Source organism: Amblyomma americanum, chromosome 2 (genome assembly GCF_052857255.1).
Source record: "Amblyomma americanum isolate KBUSLIRL-KWMA chromosome 2, ASM5285725v1, whole genome shotgun sequence".
Classification (NCBI taxonomy): Eukaryota; Metazoa; Arthropoda; class Arachnida; order Ixodida; family Ixodidae; genus Amblyomma; species Amblyomma americanum.
In genome coordinates this window covers 5,349,516-5,373,746 of record NC_135498.1, presented here as the reverse complement: position 1 = coordinate 5,373,746, position 24,231 = coordinate 5,349,516, and the positions used below count along the sequence as shown (strand labels likewise).

At 45.0% G+C, this 24,231-nt stretch overlaps 1 protein-coding gene across 10 annotated transcripts in view; it reads left to right on the top strand.

Moving 5' to 3' along the window:
* The window catches only part of LOC144120462 (citron Rho-interacting kinase-like), a 140,301-nt gene that overhangs the window by 12,521 nt on the left and 103,549 nt on the right, over nt 1-24,231 (top strand). For 6 of the 10 annotated variants that reach the window (XM_077652882.1, XM_077652878.1, XM_077652877.1 and 3 more), the window contains exons 8-17: nt 806-992; nt 4,515-4,764; nt 6,516-6,643; nt 9,666-9,879; nt 13,356-13,451; nt 13,607-13,864; nt 17,301-17,468; nt 19,747-19,851; nt 22,218-22,300; nt 22,843-22,975. In XM_077652882.1, the coding sequence (XP_077509008.1) occupies nt 806-992; nt 4,515-4,764; nt 6,516-6,643; nt 9,666-9,879; nt 13,356-13,451; nt 13,607-13,864; nt 17,301-17,468; nt 19,747-19,851; nt 22,218-22,300; nt 22,843-22,975 (1,622 nt within the window). The remainder of the gene's footprint in view (nt 1-805; nt 993-4,514; nt 4,765-6,515; nt 6,644-9,665; nt 9,880-13,355; nt 13,452-13,606; nt 13,865-17,300; nt 17,469-19,746; nt 19,852-22,217; nt 22,301-22,842; nt 22,976-24,231) is intronic. The other 4 variants (XM_077652883.1, XM_077652881.1, XM_077652880.1 and 1 more) reach the window with 1 other exon arrangement.

Genomic DNA, 24,231 nt, shown 5'->3' with positions numbered 1-24,231 from the left:
TCCTTTTTGTTGTTTTGGTGAAGTGAAACATAATATGAGCAGTAAGATGTAGTTGTAGTGTTAGTCTCTTCTTCATTGAGTCCCCAAGTCACATTTTCATCCACCTGCTGGTAGTGTGCACATGGTGTGTTCACTTTTGTCTCCTAGTCCAGCTTCCTGAAGCCTTCTGGCACCATGGTACTATTCATGCCGACATAACCGTGATTAAAGCAAGTTTTGCCCTCTTGTCTTTGGGGGCAGCTTTCCAAGTGTCTGTGTTATGTAAAATGACCCCCTCTCATCTGTTGAATTTCGTAGGGGGCTTAAAAAAAAAGAATCCTAGACGAACTTGCTAACCTGTGCCCTGCCTGCTCCAGCTTAGTACAGTGCACGATGAAAAAACAGTGCACACTTGGAAGAAGGGAGACACCACCAGTGCTGAATCTACACCAACTTGCCCAAATGTCTGCTCTGCCTTAGTACTGTAGGCTGCCATATAAAAACAAATGACGAGGATTGAAGCCAGATTAGAAATTGAGAAACTAATAATAATAAAAATTCTTTACTGTCAGTGCTTCCGCCTGCAGAAAAACAGGTCAAGCTGAGAGCTAATTGTGTTTAACTATGTCCCGATTTTTGCCTCTATCCAGCACCATGGATTCTTCAAGCCCTTTTCTTTTTTGCTATTTGGCTGCATAAAAATTATTATAGCACTCTGAAATGGACACTCTATTCTGTTGATGTGGTTTTTGAGTCCCAGCGGTTCGGGGCTGTGTGTATTCCAAAGACGTAAGTGGAATTGTACTGCATGGCTCATGGTGTGCAGCTGTGCCCCCATTCGTGCCAAATCTGAGCGGAGAGGAAGACACTTCAAACTTCTACGAATTTGAGGATGAACCAGCTCGTCCCAAAAACCCAGCCTTGCGGGACCAGAAGAAAGGCTTTGAGGGCACCAGCCTGCCATTTGTGGGCTTCACACATACCCAGAGTGCCAGCAACTCTGCCTTGGAGAGGTGAGCAGAGGAAAAGGGGTAAGGCTGCCCGTTCCTCCTCCTTCTTTTTCTCTTTTTTACAGCAAAAAGCTATTTTAGGGAGCTCACCCACACCAGAAGTTTAGTTCTGTCTGCAGTGCACTCTTGCCCTGCTGTTCCGCACAAAACTGCCAAGTGTGAAAGAAAGGGGACGGACATCTCAGTTACTGATGCCCCGATGGAGGCTTTCTCCATAAATTAGCTGCAGTTGTGGCATCAGCCAGGCTGGCACGTCCTCGTACCTGCCCATCGGATTGTGAGCAAACTGGCCACCGTTGCCAAATTCAATGCAGCTGCCACCTGCCCGCAAGCCCCACCAACAGCCGTGTTTGTAAGAGCCTCCTGCTGGGGCAGTGGTGAATCTCTTCACTCCTGCATAACACTCGCCAGTCAGGGGTATGAGGATCATAGTAGTGATCTGTGAATGTGATTGAGAGGGTCATGACTTGATCAACAGCGTGTGACCACCAGTGGACCAATCACAGGGCACTGCGATAGTTAAAACTGTGAGGACCCTGAAAAATTCCTAAGGACCCATACCTTTATATAGTATATCCTCAATAATTCGAAATCCTAGATAATTTGAAGAATTTCTGCGGTATTTTAATTTCTAATGTAAATTTGACCAGATAATTCAAAGTGGCAGTGCGCACCTGCCCTGTTAATTCTAAGATCTAAGGTGCTTTGCGAGAACGTCCAATCCCGATTTCACGTTAAGCCGATGAAGATGAACTGACAGCCTCTTGAAGCTGATAGGCGGCGTTGCAGAGTGATGCTGAGTAGTAATGCTCATGCTCGATATGCGAAGCGCCCTGACCCCGGTACTCTCAGCACAAAACACAATCGATACGGTTTGTGGACCGCTGGAGCATGCACCTGCAGAGAAGACATGCTTCACTGCAATGCAGGGGTAGATGCCAGTTTCAAACCAACGTGCTTTCAATGCTTTGTCAAGGCACAGCCGGACTAAAGGCAGTGTGTGTGCGCTCATTGCCCCCTTCCAGCTTGGCCGTGGTCAAGGCAGCATCTAGTGGAGGTGCTGGCACCAAGGCACTTCTTGTTCCTAACAGCATCAGTGCATGTCCCGTGATGTGACCATTCTTGCTACGTGCTACGACGGGTTGATCTTGCGCAAGTAGTGTGCCATGGTAAGAGGGTTAGGTCGATCTTAAAAAAAAAAAAAGTACGGCCATCCTAAAGTTCGGGTTCACCTGTACGCGGAGCTGACTTGTTTGCGGGGTCCAAGGCAGTTTTGGGTGAGCGCCAGATAGTATGCGCCGCATGTCAGTGCAAGACGCATGGGGCTCCATACCTCAGAAATTCTTGTGCAAATCAGTTCTGCTGAAGGAAATTCGAAGTGAGCACCGTTTACCTGGCTCATTCGCGCTGGTGGTCGTTTTCTCGGAAGAGCGGCAGGTAGCGAGAGGACAAACTTAAGATTCTGAGAATCTCCAGGGCGTGCATTGTACTACATGACCGTTTGCAGTTCAGTTTGCCACTAGTCAGTTGGGCCGCACGCGAGTGTGAAGACTGGGTGGAAGCCCCACAGTTGCTTTTGATCTCCTCTGGCTTTGGACTGCTCTCCTTGCAATTGCATCAATACACGTTTGTTGCTTTGAGTTGCATGCCGCTATGCCATCTCTCGGGAAACTACAATTACAAAAATTGTGGTGGTGAAAGGCAGCACAAGGGAGGAGGGAAGGTTATGCGATGACTTATGTTTGTAATCGGCTTTCTTTTTGGCCTGCTGGACGTATGATTTTTACACGTCAACATACGGTAATTGCAAAGTTCATCCAGTAAAGGTAGCGCATTCCCACTACAAAATTTTTACCTCTCCATTTTTTTTATCACTTTTTTGCTGTGATCATTTAACTCGAAAGCCCAATTGGTAATTCGAATATTTTTCGGGATCTTAATGACTTCAAATCAACGAGGTTTTGCTGTAAGTAGGCCCACCCCAGAATATATATTAGGGTTTATTATAATATGAATATTTTTGAGGTCTTAATGACTTCAAATTAACGATATTTTACTGTAAGTAGGCCCACCCCAGAAAATATATTGTTACGGGAATAAACGCCCAGGGCACTTGGTCGGCTTACGCCGTGCCTTAATATTGCAACGGGACCTTAATATTGCAACGGGACCGTCGTCCCGTTGCAATATTAAGGGGGATTAATGTGTCAGATTAAGTATAATTCCTCATGGTAAGCCAATGAAAAATACTGAAACATTATAGGAGGTGATCCGTGCCTACCATATAAGGGCAATGGAACTGGTTCCAACTAGATTTTTAGCACGAAAATCACTAGAAGAACATTAGACACTAACCTAAATGATATCGCATTTTCTTCTTTAAGAATGTAGTTAAGGAGGCCCCCATTTTTTTATGATGCTTTTCAAGGTACTGTTTAGTGTGCTCTCAACACCACAGGTCATGAGCTGCGAGGAGCCAGTTTTCCTACAAACGTATCCTGTGTGGCATGGAAGGGCAGTGTGAGAGAGACTGCAAGCAGAAAAGGAAGGCATCGTGGGCTGTTGAGAAAGGGAAGGAGGGAAAGAGCCGTGTCAAGTCTGGAAGGATAAAAAGGGTGAATGGGCACAGCGTGAAACACAAAGCAGCAGCGGCAATAAGTGGAGGTGTGGCAGCCCCCACTATGTGGAAAACCATGTGCGTTATAGTCTGATATAACTTGAGGACACAGCAGTGAATGTCTCTGGGTTCTAGATGGCTCAGATGGTGATTCTGCGTTTGTGCTACACTCGATTATACTTGAGCCAAACATTTTTAGCTCTCATTATGATTTTAATGATTTTTTAGTGCACTGGCACTTATAGTCGCTATTCTCTATATTTAGCCGTAGTGTGTTTGTCTGAAGCCTGTTTTGTGGCAGGCTGCTCACCTACCCACCATGTCGGGCGGCAGCTCAGATAATTGTGAGAGGCTGCTTGCGAAGAGCAGCCTGGATCGCAACCCAACCAGAGTACCACCGATGGCAGCACCTGCCATAGAAGGGCAGTGGCACATCGCTTGACCACTGCACCACTGTGCCAGGAGTGGTAGGAAGACTCCCAGGGATCTATGAATATAGAGAGTGACCAATTCCATATATCGGGACATTAACCCATTATCGCTATCTGAGCAACTGCCATCCGTGAACACTGAATCCGAACACCGGAACCGAAGTGAAAACCGAACTGCTAGTGCACCCAATTCACATTTGGCCTAACTATGCAAATCGACCGTAATTTCTTTTTTTTTTTTTTTGTCTGAAGGCTCAAGCTGCCCATTTTGTGTTATGTTGGTGCAGATATTGAAGCTGCATTTGGTGTGACTTGCACCTGCTTGGTGTGGTGACTGCAGTGTTGTTCTTGACTGTGGGAGAGCCCGTCACAGCGCAAGACCAAATGGTGTTTGAATATTTTGCTGGCAAAACTATCGTTCTTCCTTCTATGAGGAGAAAGAAGAGAGCAGTCATGACGTCATTGCTATTTGTGCAGGACGGTGAGCTTCCTGGAGGCGGGTGGCTCTCCAATGCGGGAGACGCTGAGCTCGGGCCACTCGCTGCGTCGTCGCAGCCAGCGTCAGGAGCAGCTGCTGTCAGAGGTGACCCAGCGGGAGGAAGGCCTGCGCCATGAGGCCCAGGAGGCCCGCTCCCGGCTGGCGCAGGCGCAGGCCCGCCTGGCCACCCTCGAGAGCAGTCTGGCTGATGCGGAGGCACGCGAGGCTGACCTGCGCTCTGACAACCAGGTGGGCAACATGACATGCCACTGGCAGCTGCAGCTTTTTGGCGGCCATTGTTTACCATAATTGAAAGGGAATGTTTATTCACTTCGCAACGTTTCCAGTCCAAAAGTGTTTTGCCAATTTTGGGCACCGCAGGAGAAAACAGCAGCTGTGCAAGAACTCATGGGATCTTTTTTTTGGTTCTCCTTCACCTGCCTAAGTCTTTCAACGATATTTGGGTGGTGTTTTGTACTGCACAAAGCTGCTTTGAGAAGAACACGTGCAACTGAAGTAGAGCAAGAACAAAAAGGTGTATCGGGTGCTGCCTGACAGCAGACCGGAACGACTGTTTTGCTTTGTTAGGAGGAGTCTGACTAGGGACCACAAAGGGTTAATGTATGTCTAATCGCCCAGCAAAAGTTTACAGTAATCCCCTGTTACTCGAATACACAAACGTGAAGAAACAGTTCTCGATTGCATTGCGTGATTGTGGCAGCAGCCGCCTTCGTCTCCGCCTCACACTGCACAACGCCGCTATGAGTGGGGTGGGGGCAGTGGGGGAGGCTAGGTTGAGGCGGGATAATCAGAAGCACTCACTTCCTCTTCTCTGTCCTCTCTCTCTTTCTCCTTGGCTGGAACTGCAGTTGCTTTCGCCGTGTATCACCGGCACTCTGCCTTTCGTGCTTCCACCGCGCATCACCAATTAGTGCCGATATCATGCAAACAACCATGCGGCAGCATTGGACATGGACTGCTTGTCTGATGTATTCTTTCTTATGTACTGTTTTTTTTTTTTTTCGCTGCTTTTGAACATGAACTCATGTGCACCACTTGGCATGGCACTCCAAAAGCGAAAGCTGCAGAGACCATTGCGTTTGCCTCCGAGAGTTTTCGCAAACAATGGAGCATGGTGCATTATGTCAATTGCATTCGGTTGTTGCGATTCTATGCATTCCTGTCACGGACTTTCTTGTTTTGTCGCCGTGAAACACAGGCTTCTCTCAATCAAATATCAAGTGACACAGCACAAGCCAATAGATAGCCCGCAATACAAGTTAGTTATACATGGGCCAACTACTGCATCATCTTCATTACATGGAGTCCACAAATATATACTGTTCTATGAGGGCAGATTTGGGGATTTAAGAAACTTCATAGTATCGAGGAATTCGTTACATGGAGGTTCGTTACGCACAGGTTTAACTGTGCATGAAAATGCACAGCTAGCTTAGTGACATGCTTAGCTCCCTTTATTATTTTTTTAATTTCCAGAAACCCCTAAAGGCCCTCACTACAAGAGTATTACATAGGGGGGTGACAAAAATGTAAACATGAAAAAGTGAACAGTTAAGTAAACTAGAAAAGCAGAATCGTTAATCAGGCAACAAGTATTAAAATGTGGCGGAACAACAACTTGCAAAATGAACATAATGGCGACAAATAAACAGTGCAAGAAATAAAAACGAAACACATTAGGGTGAACAGAATAGAACTAGTAGAATTACACATTACACAATGTGTAATGTTTAATTGTGTAATGTGTAATTGCACAAGGTGAACTTTCATTGTGAATTTTGTTTGAAATGTGAGCAAGTCACTAGCAGCCTGAAAAAGTTTTTGCTAGGGTAGGTGCATCTTCATACTGCTGCAAACAAGTTTGTCAGTAGTTGTGAAGAAAATTTGGTTCTTTTTCTTTTTTTCCTTGGGCTTTCAGTGTCGTTTGCCGAGATCGCCCAGGCCCCATTCTCCTTTTCTTGCCACCCGGTGTTTTTCAGAACCTGAACATGCTGGTGGAACTGGAGCGAAAGAACCGGCTGGTGTCGGAGGAGAAGGCTGTGCAGCTTCTGAACGCCATGAAGCGCAAATACCGCAGGCAAGATGAACTCCTCCGGAGTGGCTACTTGTGAGTTTGGGCCCCTGGGCACCCCACACTAACGCTAGGTGCTAACTGCCTTCGGTATGCACACCACATGCTGCACAGTTGCCTGCCTGTACGTCTGCCTGCTGACCTTGTTGCTGTGCTTGGTAAGAATGCCTTGGCATGTGCCGCATTGGACAAAGTGCATGCACCTTGTGGTTCTGGGCAACCCGCTTGTTGCAGGGATAGCTGCTAATGGGCCTTTCTTTTGGTTTCACAGCAGCATTCGTGGTGTAGTCCGACGTAGCTGAGAGCTCCTTCCAACAGCTGTTCACAACATTACTGTGCGCAAAAGAGCGCATTCCAATTTATGCAGTGCTTTGTTTCGCTTGGGGCTCTTTCACTTTTCAGTGGTACAGTAGAACCTCGATATCACAAAGGCATACTTGCAGCCAATAAATTCATTAAATCGCAAATTTCTTTATGTCAAGATTCCTATGCTTCAGCAGTCCAAACAAGTTAACAGATTCTCAGTTGCACCAAGCCAGACAAGCTGTGCCACCCTGATAAAAATTGCACCAAACTTTTCAACTCACTGCTTTTCCATTGGGTGGCGCCATGAGCTGTCGATTCAAGCAAACATCATTGTCACGCGCCAGTGAGTGTCGCGTGGCATTCATTCCTTATGTCCTGAAGTTTGCAGTAAGTGGACACATGAAAACGAACCTCGCAACATGAACTTTCATGGTGTATTTTTGTGCATATGTGCTAACCATCCTTGGTGCCGTGAAGTTTTCGCACGCATTTCTGAGTCACTTTTCATTTCTCTGTCACTGAAAAAACATGAGCAGCACATGCAGCAAGATAGAGGCCGATTGACGTTGCCAGACTTGAGAGTCTTTAGAATCTTCTTTTCATTGGCTTGATTCCAACTGGCCGCACTATTAAGGCTAGTGTGAGTGAAATGGTTGAAAGGTGCATTTAAGATGCAGAATCTTCTTGTGGTATAATTCACATACGCATATATGGTGGTTTCCACTTATATCGCACATCTCATCTACCAGAATATCGGTTTTGCTAAGCGCTGACAAGCGACAGCTCGTGGAAAGGGTCTGTGCCGATGCTACGTGCAGGTATGGCAGTGACGTGTCGACATGTTCGACTCAATACAGTCAGATTTTTTGGACCGAGTAAATGGTAATTGCTCTTGTAATGTCAGTTTTTGAAAATTGCATGGCAGCGTAAATAACTACGAAGTGCGTCTGCCCATCCACTTTAGGCCATGCAGTCGTGCAGATTTGGCGGCAAGCGACTCTGTAGCGTTTCATCTAAGTGCTTCACTCTTATTCATTGGTGAAGGCACCTTTAACGATGTGCAGCTAGGCAGTGTGCATTTCAGCTGTGTAGAGAGGCTCTTAAGAGCATTAGCTCTTATTCATCACGTTTCTCGATTTCCTGGGGCCTGCTACCACCTCCCTTCGGCGTAAAATTTTTTTACTCCAAGGAATTCAAGATGGCGGCCCCCATAGTAAATCGGTATAGCAACCCAACTGGTGATTGATTGGTGACGTCATTAGTATATCGAATAGGTGATTAATTGGTGACATCACGGATATATCAAACTGGTGATTGATTGGTGACGTCACACTTAAATCCAAGATGTCGGCCAGTAATGGTAATTAATTGATGAAATCAATTAAATGTACAAATTTGTATTTCCAGTGGTGTAACTCACTTTAACCTCATTCATATCAATTCTAGTGAACCAAACAGCTAACGCTCGTTACTTCAACGCCTTCCAGACGGTGGCGGCAACTTTTTTTTCATTTGCTTTGATTACAGTACGGCCGAATCGCGGGTCTCTTTTGGACTGGTGGTTAGAGCAAATGCCATTATTTAAAACCTTCAAGGGAAGGTAACATCTAAATAACAGAGATTAGCAAGTTATGTTTTACCTAATATAACTTTGAGCCCTTTTATTTTTATTGTTTTCGTTCTAGTTTATAATGAAGAATGTCCAACTTCGAGTGTCTATTAGACACAACCTGTCCAGCTTTCCAAAGCGCATGGAGCTTGCACCATTTAGCATAGGGTAAAGGCAACCCAGTAAATACTGCAGTAACTAACAAACCACAGCAGAAAAACTATCAAATTTATATGTATGTAGCTAAGTGCTCACAGACCAGTTCACATGAAAAACATTGGCTTAAAAGGAGATTTTGCTAGCTTGTTTATGAAAGTGGTCACCTAAAAGTCACCTTGGCTTCAGCTGCACTGACAGTGAAGTGTTAAAAAGACCTGTGCGGCTGGATTTTTAAAGTCTTTTCAGAAACAGTACGCCATATCGAATGTACTCAGAATTCCAGAAACCGCAGAGAAATTATCGCCTTTATTGATATTGGCAATTTCACTGGTGTATTAAAGTGTCGACGATACAGTATTGAGTATCTGTATTGGAAATAAGTTTGGTTCTGTGTCTTGTATTGGTATCGGAAATGCAATTTTTGGGGGTATCGGTATCAAAGATACTTTTTTGAAGTATCATGCCCAGCTCTGCTAAGCAGCATGTCTCACATAGCATGCGAGACATGCATAGCAGGTAACAAGAAGAATGATGCATTAACATACAAGCACCTCTACTTTTAGGTGGCATGCCCTATGTGCATGTCTGCTTGTGTACTGTATAGCATTAACAAAATGAGTGATGCATTAACATACAAGCACCTGTACTCTGTGTGTGCGTGTCCTCTTTCCTCTGTCCTCGTTTCGTGTGGTATGAAAATGAAGATTCTGCTACCACATGTCATTCTGTGATACTGTTTCATGAACAAAAGTTAGTTTTCTGTTTTTCTCAATAAAGGAAAGCTTATTTGCTGCCATATGGTGTTCTCTTATTGCATATAGTGCAAAAATGGCTCTAATGAAAGTGGGCTGTCTCGGAACACACACTGTAAAAATTGCTCTTCATCGACATGCTTAGCCTTTTGCTGAAACCTGCAGTAGGCTTCTCCACATGTGACCACAGCTGCCGTTGTGCAAGAGCCACACTTGTGTTGTGCGCGTGCAGTGTGCTGAGCCCTGTACGAAGGCCCACGCCAAGAGCCTTTGTGGTCAACGACGATGATGAGGCGGCCAACGGCGGGCTGGAGCGGGAGGAGGAAGGGGATGAGGCAACGGTGCAGAGTGAGCTGCAGGTGACACTGCGGGAGAAGCGTCACCTGGAGCAGGAGCTGGCCAAGGAGCGGGCACTGTGCACTCAGTACAAGGAGCAGCTCAACTCGGTCAGCGCCTTCTGCTGTTGTTGTTGGCCAGTTCCCTCGCAGACTAATGCCCTGCGGGACATGTTTATTGGGGGACTGGATCAACTAACCGTCAAATTCTTTGATAGCTACTTCTTGGCCGCCTCCATTGTAGTGGCCATGTCTTTATACCGACCGAGTAACTGTTATGTGAACTGCACTAAGCTGCACGAAACAGGGCTTGTTGCGCCGCCATGATCAAAGTTAGTAGCATTGCCCCAAGGCTGTATACAGTAAGCCAAGGAGCTGATATGATAGCGTTGACTTCTGTTACCTGATCTAAAGTGTTTGTTGCCAAATGGCCTCCTAGACCTCTTGATTAGACTTTACCATGCACGGCCAATTTTGGAATGCTTATTGCTACAGCAACAAAGTGGAAGACATCTAACAGCTGTTTTATAAAGGAAAAGAAACGTGTAAGGCCAATGTCTAATCCTTTATATTGTTACTGATTCTTTTTTGTCTATTAGGCAGGTGCATGCAAACATTGACATTTTTTAATACAAATCAAATACAGATCTGAATAAAAAGTGCCTTCAAGTATTGGATAGAATATTTATTCAGTATGCTAAAAAAATTTGAAAGGAAATAAATATAGGCAAATGTTTTTGTCCTTGTTTTTATAAAATATAGTGCATTGTCTTTGTAGCCAAAATTAAATAATACTAGACTGACCTAGCACCATACATAAAAACAAAAAATAAACTGTGACATGCACAGAAATGTATACTGTTGATTAGACAACATAACAGTAAGCGACTTGTAAATCCATGAATCAACACATGACTGGCAACTAAAATTAGCATGATGGATGGTAAAACCTCATAAATTTTGACTAGGGGCTGGAAGAAATTCACAAACTGTCCAAAGGTCCAGGTATAAACTACCTCCCACCCCACCTAAAAAAACTGCTAATGAGCGTGCAGTTTTGCCCATGATGAAGGTGCAGTTTTGGCGTGTTGGAAGAACTTTGTGGATGTAAGCGAGAGAAGCAAACATTGGTGCTGGAACATATATTGGTGTGGGAAGAGAAAAAGAATGAAAAATAACGTTGCCCAGTCCGCACCGCCTAAGGCATAACGGGCTTTGGTGTTGAAACAGCGAGAGTGCTTTTAAAACGAAAAAGAAACGACCAGTCATGCACTGGTCAGCAACCGAAAGCGGCGTGCAGCTGGATTTTAATGGCTGTAATGAAGAAGTGGCAACGCAAGGAATTAAATGCAGATTTTATTGGAGGGGATAATTTGAGCTCAGGTGCTGTGACAGTTGATCCCCGAATAAAATCGTCTGTGATATCACTGGGGTTTATTTTCTGGGCAAGCACTTTGTGCCCCTGGAGAAGCGCTGGTCTACTTTACTGTGGTGAATTTCACTGTCCTTCATTTTATACAAAGGCTACCGTGCAACCAAGAATGCATTTTTTTCGCACAGTTTATCTCCAAACAAAATTGTCTGTGATGTCACTGAGAGTTATTTTGTAGGTGAGTGCTTTGTGCCCATGTAGAAGTGATATGTGATTTAACCGCGCTTGTCCCATTGTTGACCTCGGGTACGTTTTGATGAGAAGGAGGCATGAAAACAATTTCGCAGATGTGCATTACATGATTGGGTAGTCAAAGCAATTTTGGCAGGCTTAACCACCTCTGACAAAAGATCTCCCAGCTGCTCACAGTTATCAAACGAAAGATTCTCTACAACGTCCTGAAATGTTTTCAGCGGTGTATTGCGCTGCCTTACTACATATATCTATGAGTATACTATGGCGAAGGCTGAGGTACTCCTGTTCAAGGTCAAGTTCCGGCTCAGGATCAGGCTGAGGATCAGGCTCTGAGAGGGGAGGCAAGGCCTCCTGGAAAAATATTTGGGGGGGTCAAGTTTTCCAGCCCTCCCCGCAGCTGGCACCTAAGGTGCCCCGCACGACTGATGATGTTCTACCTGAGAAAGGGACATGTAGCTGTTGGAATTGGCACTTTTTATATGATGTGTTCTTTCTGTTTTGCCATGAATTAATTAGCCTTTAATCATGAGCCAAGTAGCCCCAAAGCAAACGCTGTTAAAATTTCATACTTTGATTGAGTGTTAATTCCTGCAGTTGTTACATTCATACTTACTGGTTTTACGTGCACTCTGGTCATTCTGTATGGAACCTTCAAGAGTTTTCGCCTGACTATTTCTACTTTTGCATGGCGTCATTGCCCTGTTTCAACCTCACTTGGGCCTGAAATATTCTTGTAATTAGGGAATCACTGAGAAACCCCGAAAAAAGTTTGGAAAATTTTCGTAAGCCAACATGTTTGCTGATCACTCAACCATGATAGCCATATGCAACCATTACTATGTATGCATCACAGGGACTTGAAAGTAGATGCGTTAGTAGGAGATGGTTAGTAAAAGTGACAGGCCTCCTACCAGCCTTTTTTAGTTTTGAATGTTTGCAGAGATGAGAAGAAAAGGAAGTCAACTTGCAAAAACATGCGACAACATGTGCGCTGAGGGCAGCACTGGCAGAAAAACACCTCCAAATCCTATGAAGCAGCTCTAATCTTAGCTAATGCTAAGGGTTCGTGCACAAAACGTGCCAGCAGTAGTCAAAACTGTTGGCATTGTGGTCTTTGCAGAGTTGCATGCAGCTGCAGTGTGCTTTTTGGAGTCGCTCTCTTTTCGCTCTTTTTTTATTTATTGAGGCTGTCGTGGTTGCTCGGTGGTTATGGCGCTAGGCTGCTGAACCCGAAAGACGCGGGTTCAATCCTGGCTGCGGCAGCCGTGTTTGGATGGAGGCGAAATTCTAGAGGTCCATGCACTGTGTGATGTCAGTGTACGTTGAGGAACCCGAGGTGGTCGAAATTATTTGGAGCCCTCCACTACGGCGTTCCTCACAGCCCGAGTTGGTTTGGGACGTTAAACCCCATACAACCAATCTTTATTTATTTATAGGAGTTGTACGAAGTACAATTTCTTGATCAAACTGCTGTGGTAGTGTGATCACTAATTTGTTCGCACAGTCGGTGGAAGAAATGGCAGGGATGAGATAATGTGGCATCTGTTTAGCAAACCAGTTAGCGTAATGGCCATCAATAAGTGTTCTATGTGTAATACTTTTTGCCACATAGCGTTGCACTGGAAAAACAATATCTTAAGTACTTTAATGGGTGGCATCTGTGGAATTCTTTTGTACACTTTGAAATCTGAGAAGATTCACTGTCATAACCGAGCGCTCTTAGAGCGAAGGACATGGAAAAGTGAAAAAAGACCCATGGATCATCTTGTCTACATGTGCAGTGGCTGCTTTGTGCAAAAATGTTTTGTAACTGTTTCCATATCATTCAGTTGTCTGCGTGCTGTCCATAACTGTGGGATTGTTGCCATATGTTGCTTATGTTGCTGCCAGTTGGTGTTGTTTCAAACTGCCCCAAAGTGTGGGTATAATGTTGGATTTTGGTGTTTTCGTTTCCTGGCAGGCTCTCTCGGAAGGCGTCCAGTGCATGGAGGAGATGGAAAAGAAGCATAAGGCCAATGTGGTCTGCATCGATGAGGTCCGAAAGGAAGTTGCTGAGGTCAGAAGCCATGCTTTGTCGTGGTCATTTGACCCTGAACAGCTCGCAACTTATTGTTTTGTTTGCATTTTTTGTGTGTTTCTTTGGATGTTGACATTTTTTTCATTTCATTTCAAAACGAAGATGGCAGCTTGACAACTGTGCATTGTGTTCAGGCTGTGTCCAAGCAGCGGCAGGCCGAAGAGGCCCTGTCAGCCTGCCGGGACGAGTGTGGCCGACACCAGGCTACCGTGTGCACACTGGAGAGGGAGGTGGCCTTTCTCAAGGGACAGGTGTCTGCGTCCATGGACAAGGTGGCGACCACGAGCAGCACAGCCCCTGCTGCCTGCTCGCATTGTGTGGCTTTGCAGGCCGAGCTCAGGTGCCTCACCGAGGAGAAGGCACGGCTGCAGCGCGAGGCAACCGATCTGCGGGTGGGTCACCGTCCTTCCAACAACAGCCTCGGAAAATAGAATAAGGCAGTTCTCTGACCACTGCTGATTGTGTGCATTTTTAATTCTAAAGCGGTAAGGAGCTCGTGTCACAGAAAATCGAATGTCGCCATCGGTGTCATTGACAGTGAGCGAAAAATTCATGAAAAATCCCTTAAGGACCAACCTAGGAGGCAGGTGGGCCACCTAGGTCTCGGGACCTTCTGGCGTCATCACATGCTTACCGGACTGTGAGCAAACTGTCCATCGTGGCAGGTGGCAGTTAAATTAACGGTTGGTCGCTAGAGGTTGCTCGGCAACAGCAGCCTGGGTCGCACAAGCCCCACCGGTAGCAGCACCTCCGCTTAACCACTGTACCGCTGCGCCAGGAGTGGCATGAGGACTACCAGGGATCTGTGAATGTTGAGTAGAGAACGGTCAATTTTGCATATATGGGCATTATTGACCCATTAAGCTATTGCATCATACTCTTAAGGCAGAGCTTAAGTGTCCTCTCCAATTTTATGAAATCCTTCTTCACATGTTATGTGTTGCGTAGTTTTGAGAGGATACTGTTCGCTATTTCACACCTAGCATGCAATGCTGTGGAAGCTGTGCAGATACTGCACAGGCTGAAGTAAGTCACTCCGCCACCTCTTGCACCTACACTGGACTCTCGTTCGTTCAAACTTTTGGGGACCAGATATTTTTGTTTGAATTATCAGTAAGTTCGCATTATCGGAAGTGCACCTTATTTTGATCAAAGACTGAATACAATTTGCTGTATTGATATCTATGTATACAAATTGTATTTTGGATTTATTTTCCTATGCAAACGTAGCTAAATGCTTTAGCACAACATAAAATATGGGTGAAAGGCAGTGATAAGTTTGTTTACTCAAGTGTGGTCGGAAAACGAGTTATCAATAATGTGCTGGTTTCGCAATAGAGTAAGAACGTCAAGGGACGAAAACAATGTCTGAATCATTCAAAAGTCGAATGGCTACAAAAAAAAAAACTTCCTGACGCTGTTTCATACCGCAGTAAATTCAACTGATGAAAAAATATGCAGTGGTCGTCTGCTTTTAAGTGAAAAACTGCACGGCAGTGAGGGTTTTTTGCCATTCCGTCATTTTGTAGTGCACGGCCACTGTCGGGAATATCAATGCAGAACTGCTCCAAAACAGTAAGGCTTTCCGCAGCCTCCTTCACAGGTGCGCCGCAGTAGCAGTGGAGCCTCTGCACGTGTGGCAGTGTCCATGTAAGAAGGCTTCACCACACAATGAGCAGCTCGTAATGAGCGCACATTATCGACGCACAGGAGCACGCGGACAGACACGAGGAGAACGCACATTTGTGTCGGCACGGCAAGATGCCTTCTACAAGAAAAAAAACAACAACAACTTGGAGGACATTGAAGCTTGCTTTTAAGAGCAGAACGCGATAGCGTTATCGGGCCACTGCTTATCAGCAGCCGTGCGGGGGAGGGGAATGCCGTTTCTGTGCATTGACAGAGCAGCGACGAGCATCTGCTCCAGGTCAGCACAAAGAGCGATGCAATGCAGTCACGGCAGCTGGGCAGCCTTAGACTGGCGAAGCCGACAATGATGACTCCGGCTTTTCCACCTCATGAGCTCCTTAACGCTATCACGTTAAAAAGATCAGTGATGTGCCAATTAGCGTCCGAACCGGCGCGTAGTTGGGCTTAGTTCGCAGACGCACGTTCGACAGCTGCAATCTTAGCAGGCTGGAAGTGAAGTTCAGAAAATGAAACTATGCTGTGACAAAACTTACCGACACAGCCCCTCTTCGGGCTGCATCAAAGCTAACTGGTTGGAAGGGCCAGATTTTCCGTTCATGTATCGCTGCATACCTGACTCATCCGACCTCGGTCACTGCTCTTTCGCGCACTGGGAGCGTCGGAGCAAGACAAAAAGGTTTGAATTAGCCGAATTGAAGAGAAATCTTGGTGCGGATTAAGCGGCTTTAAAATGCGTTGAATATATAGCCAGCCAACCAAAATTTTGAAATTTGTTTGAATTAACTGATAGTACTAAGTAGTACAACTCTATGAGTTATCTGAGTTTGAATTATCGCAAGTCTACTGTACTTCTTAAGGCCTCATTGAAGGATAAGACGTTAAGGTGGTAAGCTTTAAAATGAAGTGCTCCACCTGTTAGACATATTTCTCAATGCCTCGAAGCCCCTCCTTCTGTTCGAAAATTAGCATACGAAACATACACCCGTACCATACTTGATTATGCAGCGGCTATATGGAATCCTCACCAAGCATACTTAATTAACACCTTAGAAGCCGTTCAAAACAGAGCAGCCCGTTTTATATCCTCAAATTACAATAGACACAGCAGTATCACCAGTATTAAATCTTCACTTAACATCCCGCCACTAGAGCTCCGACGGAAAATCGCACGACTCTGCCTCTTTCATAAGTTATATTACAATTTTCCTGATCTTCGTGACACATTATTACTAGCTCCCATCAGAACATCGCGCCGCCTGTTTAACCTCCTCAGCATTCAACGTATACATGGATCGACCTTGGCATTTAATAAATCTTTTCTTCCAACTGCAATAGAAAATTGGAACCTGCTACCCGACTACATTGTTAACGAGCGCGACGCTACTAAATTTCGACAGGCATTAATTAATCACTGTACTGAATAAAAGACACTTCTCAAACTTCACCCAGTTAACTTATTATTTTTCTTGTTGTTGTTGTAGTTGTTACCGCCTAATTCAGCCTTGTGCCCTTCATTATTGACCAACGTTGTATTGTGATGTATCGTTTTTCATTTTATTGTATTGCATTATGTTTTGTTGTATTAACGTATTATTCTTAGTTGCATTTGCTTTGTCCCCCCCCCTTATGTAATGCCTCAACAGAGGCCTTTAAGGGTATAATAAATGATGATGATGATGATGAGGTTCAGATGTAAATGTGGTATGGCGTAAAACGAAGTGCTAGTCATTGCATGTGCTTGAGTCACATTACATGAGCGCTGTTTCTTCCTTTAGTTCTCGACTTTGTCCTGATGAAACTACTGTATAGTCTTGTGTAAAGCCTGCACGTGTGTGCAGACCGAATCTTCTGTTTTGGACAAGATAACCTTGAAAAAAATAACGGTTATACTTTTTTTCTTTTAATTTGTGTATGGGCCACGCCTTCAAAATTAACACCTGAATTAAAAAAGAAGTACAGCCCTTACATGAGTTTAAATGGTAGTTTTTGGGCACTGAAACAGAGCTAAATGAGTGAAACAGAGTGTACGGCATCATGGTGGAACGGTAATTCAGAGTCACAGGCCCATCCAGTGCAGAGAAAGCAGCCTGACGACTGTGCTCATCTACTGTCAGTCTTGGAGGGAACGTGGTGCATGGCAGTATGACCAGACATGTCCTGTTTTATCTTTTCTGGTAGTGTCATCACCAGCGGCTTCTCGAGGCCTGGGAGACCCAGCGAAAGCAAGATAGCAAGCTGCAGCGGGATGCCAGCGGCCTGCAGACAGTCGTGGCTCGCCTCGAGGGGGTTGTCAGCTCTGTGGAGGCCTCCTGCTCTGAGAACGGAGTTGCTGCAGCTCCCCAGCAGGTTTGTGTTGCGCGTGGGCTTGCATTTCTCTTTTGCTCTTTTTTCTTTTCGTATGGTGTGTGGGGTTTAACGTCCCAAAGCTGCTCGTGGGCTATGAGGGGCAATGTAGTGGAGGGCTCTGAATTAATTTTTACCGCCTGGAGCTCTTTAATGTGCACTGACATTGTGGATGGAACAGTGCCAACCAAGGCAAATGACAAGGAAGCAACACAGAAGAGCATACTGATGCTTTTCCTTGGTTTGTGATGTTTTGACCACAATGAACTCTTATCGACTATCCCAACCTACTCCTTCTTATCCGTCCTACTCTTTTGTGCTCTGACATCACAACCACTCTGGTGTGTTTGCATTTGGCTTCCACCTTAATGTAAACACGAATTGCTCAAAACAGGGAGTGCTTTTTTTTTAAGCACAGAGTGCTCAAATGCTTAAAGGTACAGAGTGCATCGAATCATGGTGGAACGCTAATTCAGAGTCACAGGCCCATCCAGTGCAGAGAAAGCAACCTGACGACTGTGCTCAGCCACTGTCAGTCTTGGAGGGAACGTGGTGCATGGCAGCATGACCAGACATGTCCTGTTTTATCTTTTTTGGTAGTGTCATGACTAGAAGTTAAAGTTGATGAAATTGAGGCAAAATATGCAGCAGAACTCTAAAACCCTCTCTTTCCCTGGGGCTGTCAAAGCTCTGCGGAAAGATGATTTGAGTGGCGTAGTTGAGCTGACCAGCCGCAGGATGGAGCCTTGGTGCGTTTAACATTTGAGCTAATCAGAACGTCACTATGATGCCAGATATGAAGCAACTTAGTTGTGTTCTGTCTCCTCCTTTTCTCAGCTCCTCGTGACCTCTTTGGCTTCGTGTGTACAGTGTAATCCACTTATAACGATACCAGATATAACGATATATCGCTTATAACGATCAAATTCTTTAGATTTATCAATTCCCTCATTGACCCTGTGTAAAAATAAACCATATAGTATAATGATACAATTATCGGTGAAATAACGGATACAGCAATAGGATTCTGGCCGTCTGGATGATCTTTATCACCAAAATTTGTCTGAAAGTTTGGTAAAATATGAAATACTTTGAAACGAATGACGTAAAAACTCCTCAAACGCACCGGCATGGCGAAATCCGTGAGGGAGGCTTGCCTAAGGCCTTGGGAACCAAGCGCGAGCTTGCTTGGCTGCTGCCACACAAAGCAGTCTCACACAAATGCACTTTCCGCCTAAGATGGTTGAGGATTTACTTTTTTATTAATTGAAATTGAAAATTGCTTTTTTTGGGGGAAAGGAAATGGTGCAGTGTCTGTTGGGGAGGTAAGGGAAGGGATAAAGGAAAGAGTGAAAGAAGAAAGGAAGAAAGAGGTGCCATAGTGGAGGGCTTGAGAATAATTTCGACCAATGACCACTTGGGGATATTTAACATGCACTGACATTGCACAGCACACGGGCACCTTAACCTTTTGGCTCCATAAAAACAGCCGTCGCGGTCGGGTTGGAACCCGGGAACTCCGGATCAGTAGCCGAGCGCCCCTAACCACTGAGCCACTGCAGCGGGTACTTTTTTTTAAATGTTAACTTTCTTGCGCGTTCCCTCATTTCACGTTGTCCCCAGCACAGTCCTTGGCAGTGCACCAAGATGCTGTGTGCGGATAACAATGCAGGGTGTTCATATTTTGACAAGAGCTTTGGAGGGGGTGGGTGTGGCTTGCTCAGCAAACTTGGCAGAGCGCCAAGACTCTGTGCGCCCCTGACAGGAGCTAGGGTGGCTGCATGCATGGGGTAATAATACATGGGTGTGTTCTTCTTGCTTTTTTTTTTTCCGATCCAGATATAACGATAATCGGTTATGTATAACGATCAGATTTTCCAGTTTTCTCAGTATATCATTATTAGTGGATTGCACGTAGTGCAGGGGTTTCTCAGTCTTTTAGTCTCAACTAACCCCAAAGGCTTCCAGAAGATGGCGAGGAGCCCTGCGTGTTTTTGTTTCTATCACTTCCTGTCAACCATGCATGCAAAAAAAAAAAACAGCACACAGACACACAGCTGAAATCAGTAACAATCAGGCTGTAAAGTGGAACAATTTGCTCTAAGCAGTTTGTGAGGAGTCCGAAAATAAAGTGGTAAAGGTGTGGGTGAGTCATGTATGGATTTAGGTGCTCGAGGAGCCCAAAAATCACTGCAAGGAACCATAGGGTTCCACAGAGCCCAGTTTGAGAGCCCCTGCCTCAGCCACCCTGTCCTCGCTTTTCTCTCCCTTCCCCTCTCAGCTTTTGGTCAAGCAAGTGGAAGAACTGGACGCCTTGCGCAAGAGGAACTGCACCCTGGAAGAGGCCAACTCTCGCTACATGGAAGAGATTGAGAAGCTGAACACTGTGAGTTTCCTTGGCTTCTTGTGTGCTCTTTGCCATGGTTTGCCCTCTTATCTTGCTCTGCTTGTAGTTAGCCTGTTTGCGTGGTGCAGGTGTTTTGTTCAGTGTCGTTTATTTCCAGCAGGAGCAGATGTTTAACTAAAGCAAAGGCTAAACTAAAGGGAGGCTGCTAACCCGAAAGACGCAGGTTTGATCCTGGCCATGGTGGTCGCATTTCGATGGAGGCAAAATGCTAGAGAATATCAGTGCACGTTAAAGAACCACGGGTGGTTGAAATTTTTGAAACCCTCCACTACGGATCACTCATAGAGTCATTTTGGGTCATTAAACCCTATAATACCAAGACCAAAACCAAACTAAAGGCAGGCATATTAAATTAAGTGCCAACTAGCTGCACTGTTCAGCATATTTTACCCGTACTGAAGACACTTGATCAGTGCATGCTTTTTTTTTTAAACTTGCAAACTTGCAATTCTTAGCAGGTATCGAGCAGTCCAACCTCGATATAACAAACACATTGGCTGCATTGAACTCATCTTAAATGTTTTGAGTAAACACATGCAATTTCTACTTTAATAATTGAACGCGATTGGCCATGAAACGGATATGGGAACCTGCGCTGCTCAGGGGGCGTGCCTAAATCTGATGCCCGGTGCCATCTGGTTTTAAAACGAGTAACCACATAGTAGAACAAAGCAGACGAGCTGTTGCAGCATGGCTGGTGTGGTCGCTGGTTCGTCAACTTTCTGCTGCATTCGTAGAATTTTTGCCTGATCTTTACTGTTCCGAAGAGCAAGAGCTGTTCGAGATTAGTTTTGCAACATGGCTTGACCGCCGCAGTTGCGTGCCAACCTCGATACCGTCGCTGCTGTCGCAGCACTGCGGGAAACATGTCACAGGCGATGCTGCACTACTGGTCTCGAAGTGAAACTCCTGTTTAGTGTTCTTTTCTTTTTTTTTTTTTTGCTTCGATTGGCGTGGGAATGGCGGAAGTGTTTGCGCAGCAAATTATATGTAAGCAGGTAAGGCAAAGCTCTCAAGTTTGTGCCAATATACGAGGTCATCATTTAAGTGGAGCAAACTTGTTCAAAATTTGTCTTTTGTGGTTACGAAAAACTACACTCGTATCTAAACTAATCCAAAATATGTCGATTTTGGTTGCCCTTCGCTTGTCGTAATCTATAACATGTGCAGTGTGTGTGACTGTAAACCTATGGAAACATACCTGGGCGCAAGACATGCTTCTCCTTGTGCCTCAAAAAATGCGGACTAACTTAGGATCATTTATGACTGCCATTACATACATTTCATCGAGGCTCCCACTCTTCTTGGTTTCGAGACTGACAGCACGCTTGAGTTCCACAGGTGCATATATATATATATATATATATATATATATATATATATATATATATATATATATATATATATATATATATATATATATATATATATATATATATATATCATGCACGTACAAGGCTTTTTTTAGAGAGCACTGCAAGCACTAGGCTGATAGACATTGGTTTGTTGACAAAAATTGTTCACTTTCTAATAACCAGATGGCGTCATTATTACTAGAATTATTGTTACGTCTGCATTTGCCTATGCTGAACTAAAAGCGAAGATGCAACATGCAGCATAACGTTGCTAAAAAATGCTTGCATATAGGGCATGTAAACATGGACACGCTATTCTAAATCTCTCCATTATACTCAATGTGTGTCGCTTTAGTAGTCATGTTCACTCCAGCCGGCTAGACAAGTCAAACGAGGCTGGTGGAAATCGGAAGCATTGTATGTCTGGTTAGTCCACACTGATGCCTTGTGTTGACTGCTTCCTGTGAGCAGCCGACCACCCAGCAAGCATAACTAGCCCGGCTAGATTAACAACAAACAGCTGCTTTTTGGCCACTGGCCTCCTGATGAGCACTACTGGATTTCTTCACCATAAAATTGTTTCATGTGGGTCGGCCTTTAGAACAGGAATTTGTTTGGATGGTTTTTCAAATCAGCTGTCTTATAGCATTGCTGGTCATGTCTTTGTGTTAGCTCCCATCAGAACAGGGAAGCGGTGCGGGGACAGCACAGTAACCGAAGTCAGACAAGGCCCCATCTGTCAGTACTTGTCTCTCTTCATCTGTCATCTTATCTGCATGCTGTTCCCTTGTTCTGATATCTGAAAGTGCACCAATCAGCCCAAGCAAGCTCATGCTGAGTATCAGCTACTTCTGAGCGCTTCTCACTTCTCTTTCACAGTCCTTAGCCAGCCTTCTCGCAGGAAACTGCCGAGTGCAAAAGAAACTATGGACTGTGTTCTTATCTTGGATTTATCCTTTGAACTGCCGCATTCAATTTGTTTCTGCGCAGGAGCTTCAGCAGCAGCTTGCCAAGAAGCCACCAGAGGTCTCTGCTCCTGTCTGCACTGAGCTGAATGGGACCAAGGCAGCAAAGTAAGTTTTCAGGATGTATGCACATGCTAAAAGTTTAGTTAATAGGGTTTAACGTCCCAAAGGGACTCATGCTGTGAGGGATGTCATAGTGGAGGGCCCCAGATAATTTTGACCACCTGGTGTTCTTTAACATGCACTGACATCGCACAGTACACGGGCTTCTAGAATTCTAGAACTGCCGTGGCCGGGTTGAGTCTGCATCTTTCAGGTCAGCAGCCAAGCACTATAACCACTGTGGCACCGCAGCGGCTGTGCACATGCTAAAAGCAATGTTTGTCAAATCCTTCGTGGTAAGAATTAGTGCCGTAAAACACCTATCAGATGTGCGGGGACAGTTATTCCTTCCGTAAAAAAATTAAAAATAAAAGTGCCCCTACAGGGCCATTCACCGATTCAGAGCCAGTGTAGAGACCAGCACCTGCAAATTGGGGCACAATTCTACAGTGATACACTAGGTGTTTGTGGCACAGTTGCACAGTGCCAGAGAGCAGTGTTTCTCTGCTGAGTGTTCTTACTTGATGATTCTGACTTGCTTGTTGCAGGTCATCCCTGGAAGCTGAGCATCAGACCCTGCTTCAGTCCAGCAAGGCCCTGGAGGCCCAGCTGACCAAGACGCGCGAGTTCCTCTCTACCAGCCGCTCTCGCTGTGCAGAGCTGCAGGTGCAGCTGCGCAAGGTAAGGACTGTGCACCCCTACCGGCTTGGACGAAAATTTTCCCAGTGTCTCCGCTGCAACAGTTCTCCCTACTCACACCAACCACCACACACCACGCACGTGTCTTCCTGGCGAGCCTCGCGCCACCTCCATCTTCCCCGTTCATCCCACAGTGCCCAACTCTGTCACCTGATGGCACCACCTACACTGGCCCTCAGAGTCTTGAACTGCAAAGGATATTTTCAGGGAACAAGTGTGTAGTGGAAAGCGAATGCTTCCAGTTGTCATGGCCAAGCATTGCTGCTTTGTGGGGCATCACCACAAACTCAAATGAAAGTCTGTGCACACAGTAGTTGTGGGGCCACCCTTTTTTCTCACCACTGTTTGCATTGGAACATGATATGGGTGGTTGTAAAAGACTGTTGGATCTAGAAGTAAAGACCTGCCATGCTACAAAGACGAAAGAAGAGTTATCTCTGTAGTATGGGGCTGATATACCGACTTTTGTCATCCTGAAAGCTTACAGAAACTGCATGTTGCGTTGCAGGGGTGGGAAGACAGCAGAAGAAACAGACAAAAGGGGTTTTATACCTTTTAATTCTTCTTTAACTGGGCCAGTTCTTCAATTTTTTAACGATTTTTATAGAGTAATGTTTCTTGCTCACTGGCATAGAAAAATAAAAGAGCATATTCAACTAGATATGGTTAACTACGGAGTAAGGAGGAGTGTTGTAAGCTAGCCTGATGAATTAGAACCTGCTGAGATTTGAGATTTGGAAGTGTCAGAAAGGGGCAGAGTGCCTAACAACATTACAAATGGCATGATAGAGGTACCTTTGTTGCGAGCATATTTGTTATGCTTTGAACTAAGTGCACAAGTTCTAAAATTTTTGGTGCGGAAACACATCTCTGAAACCTCGCATGCATAATTGTGCATGTGAGTGTTGCAGCCTGTACTTCTCTTGTGTTTTCGGCACTTCCTCCAGAGTGTCGATAAAGAAACATCTGCAATGGAGCTATGTTTCTAGCAGTGTTTGTTTTCTTTTAGTGCAACACAACTTTCCTTTTGAAACTGGGATGACACTATGCAGGCACTCTGTTGTATCACTTTTTCTTCCATCTTCCCATCTTTTTTTGCACTGTTTCTAGCAGAATGTTAATATTGAAACCTTTTTAATCTCCGAGATACAAATGATTAGAATTATGGTTATGGTTGTGATTAAGTAATACTTGTGCCTGCGTGATCACCGATTCTGTGGAGGTTTCATTAAGGGACA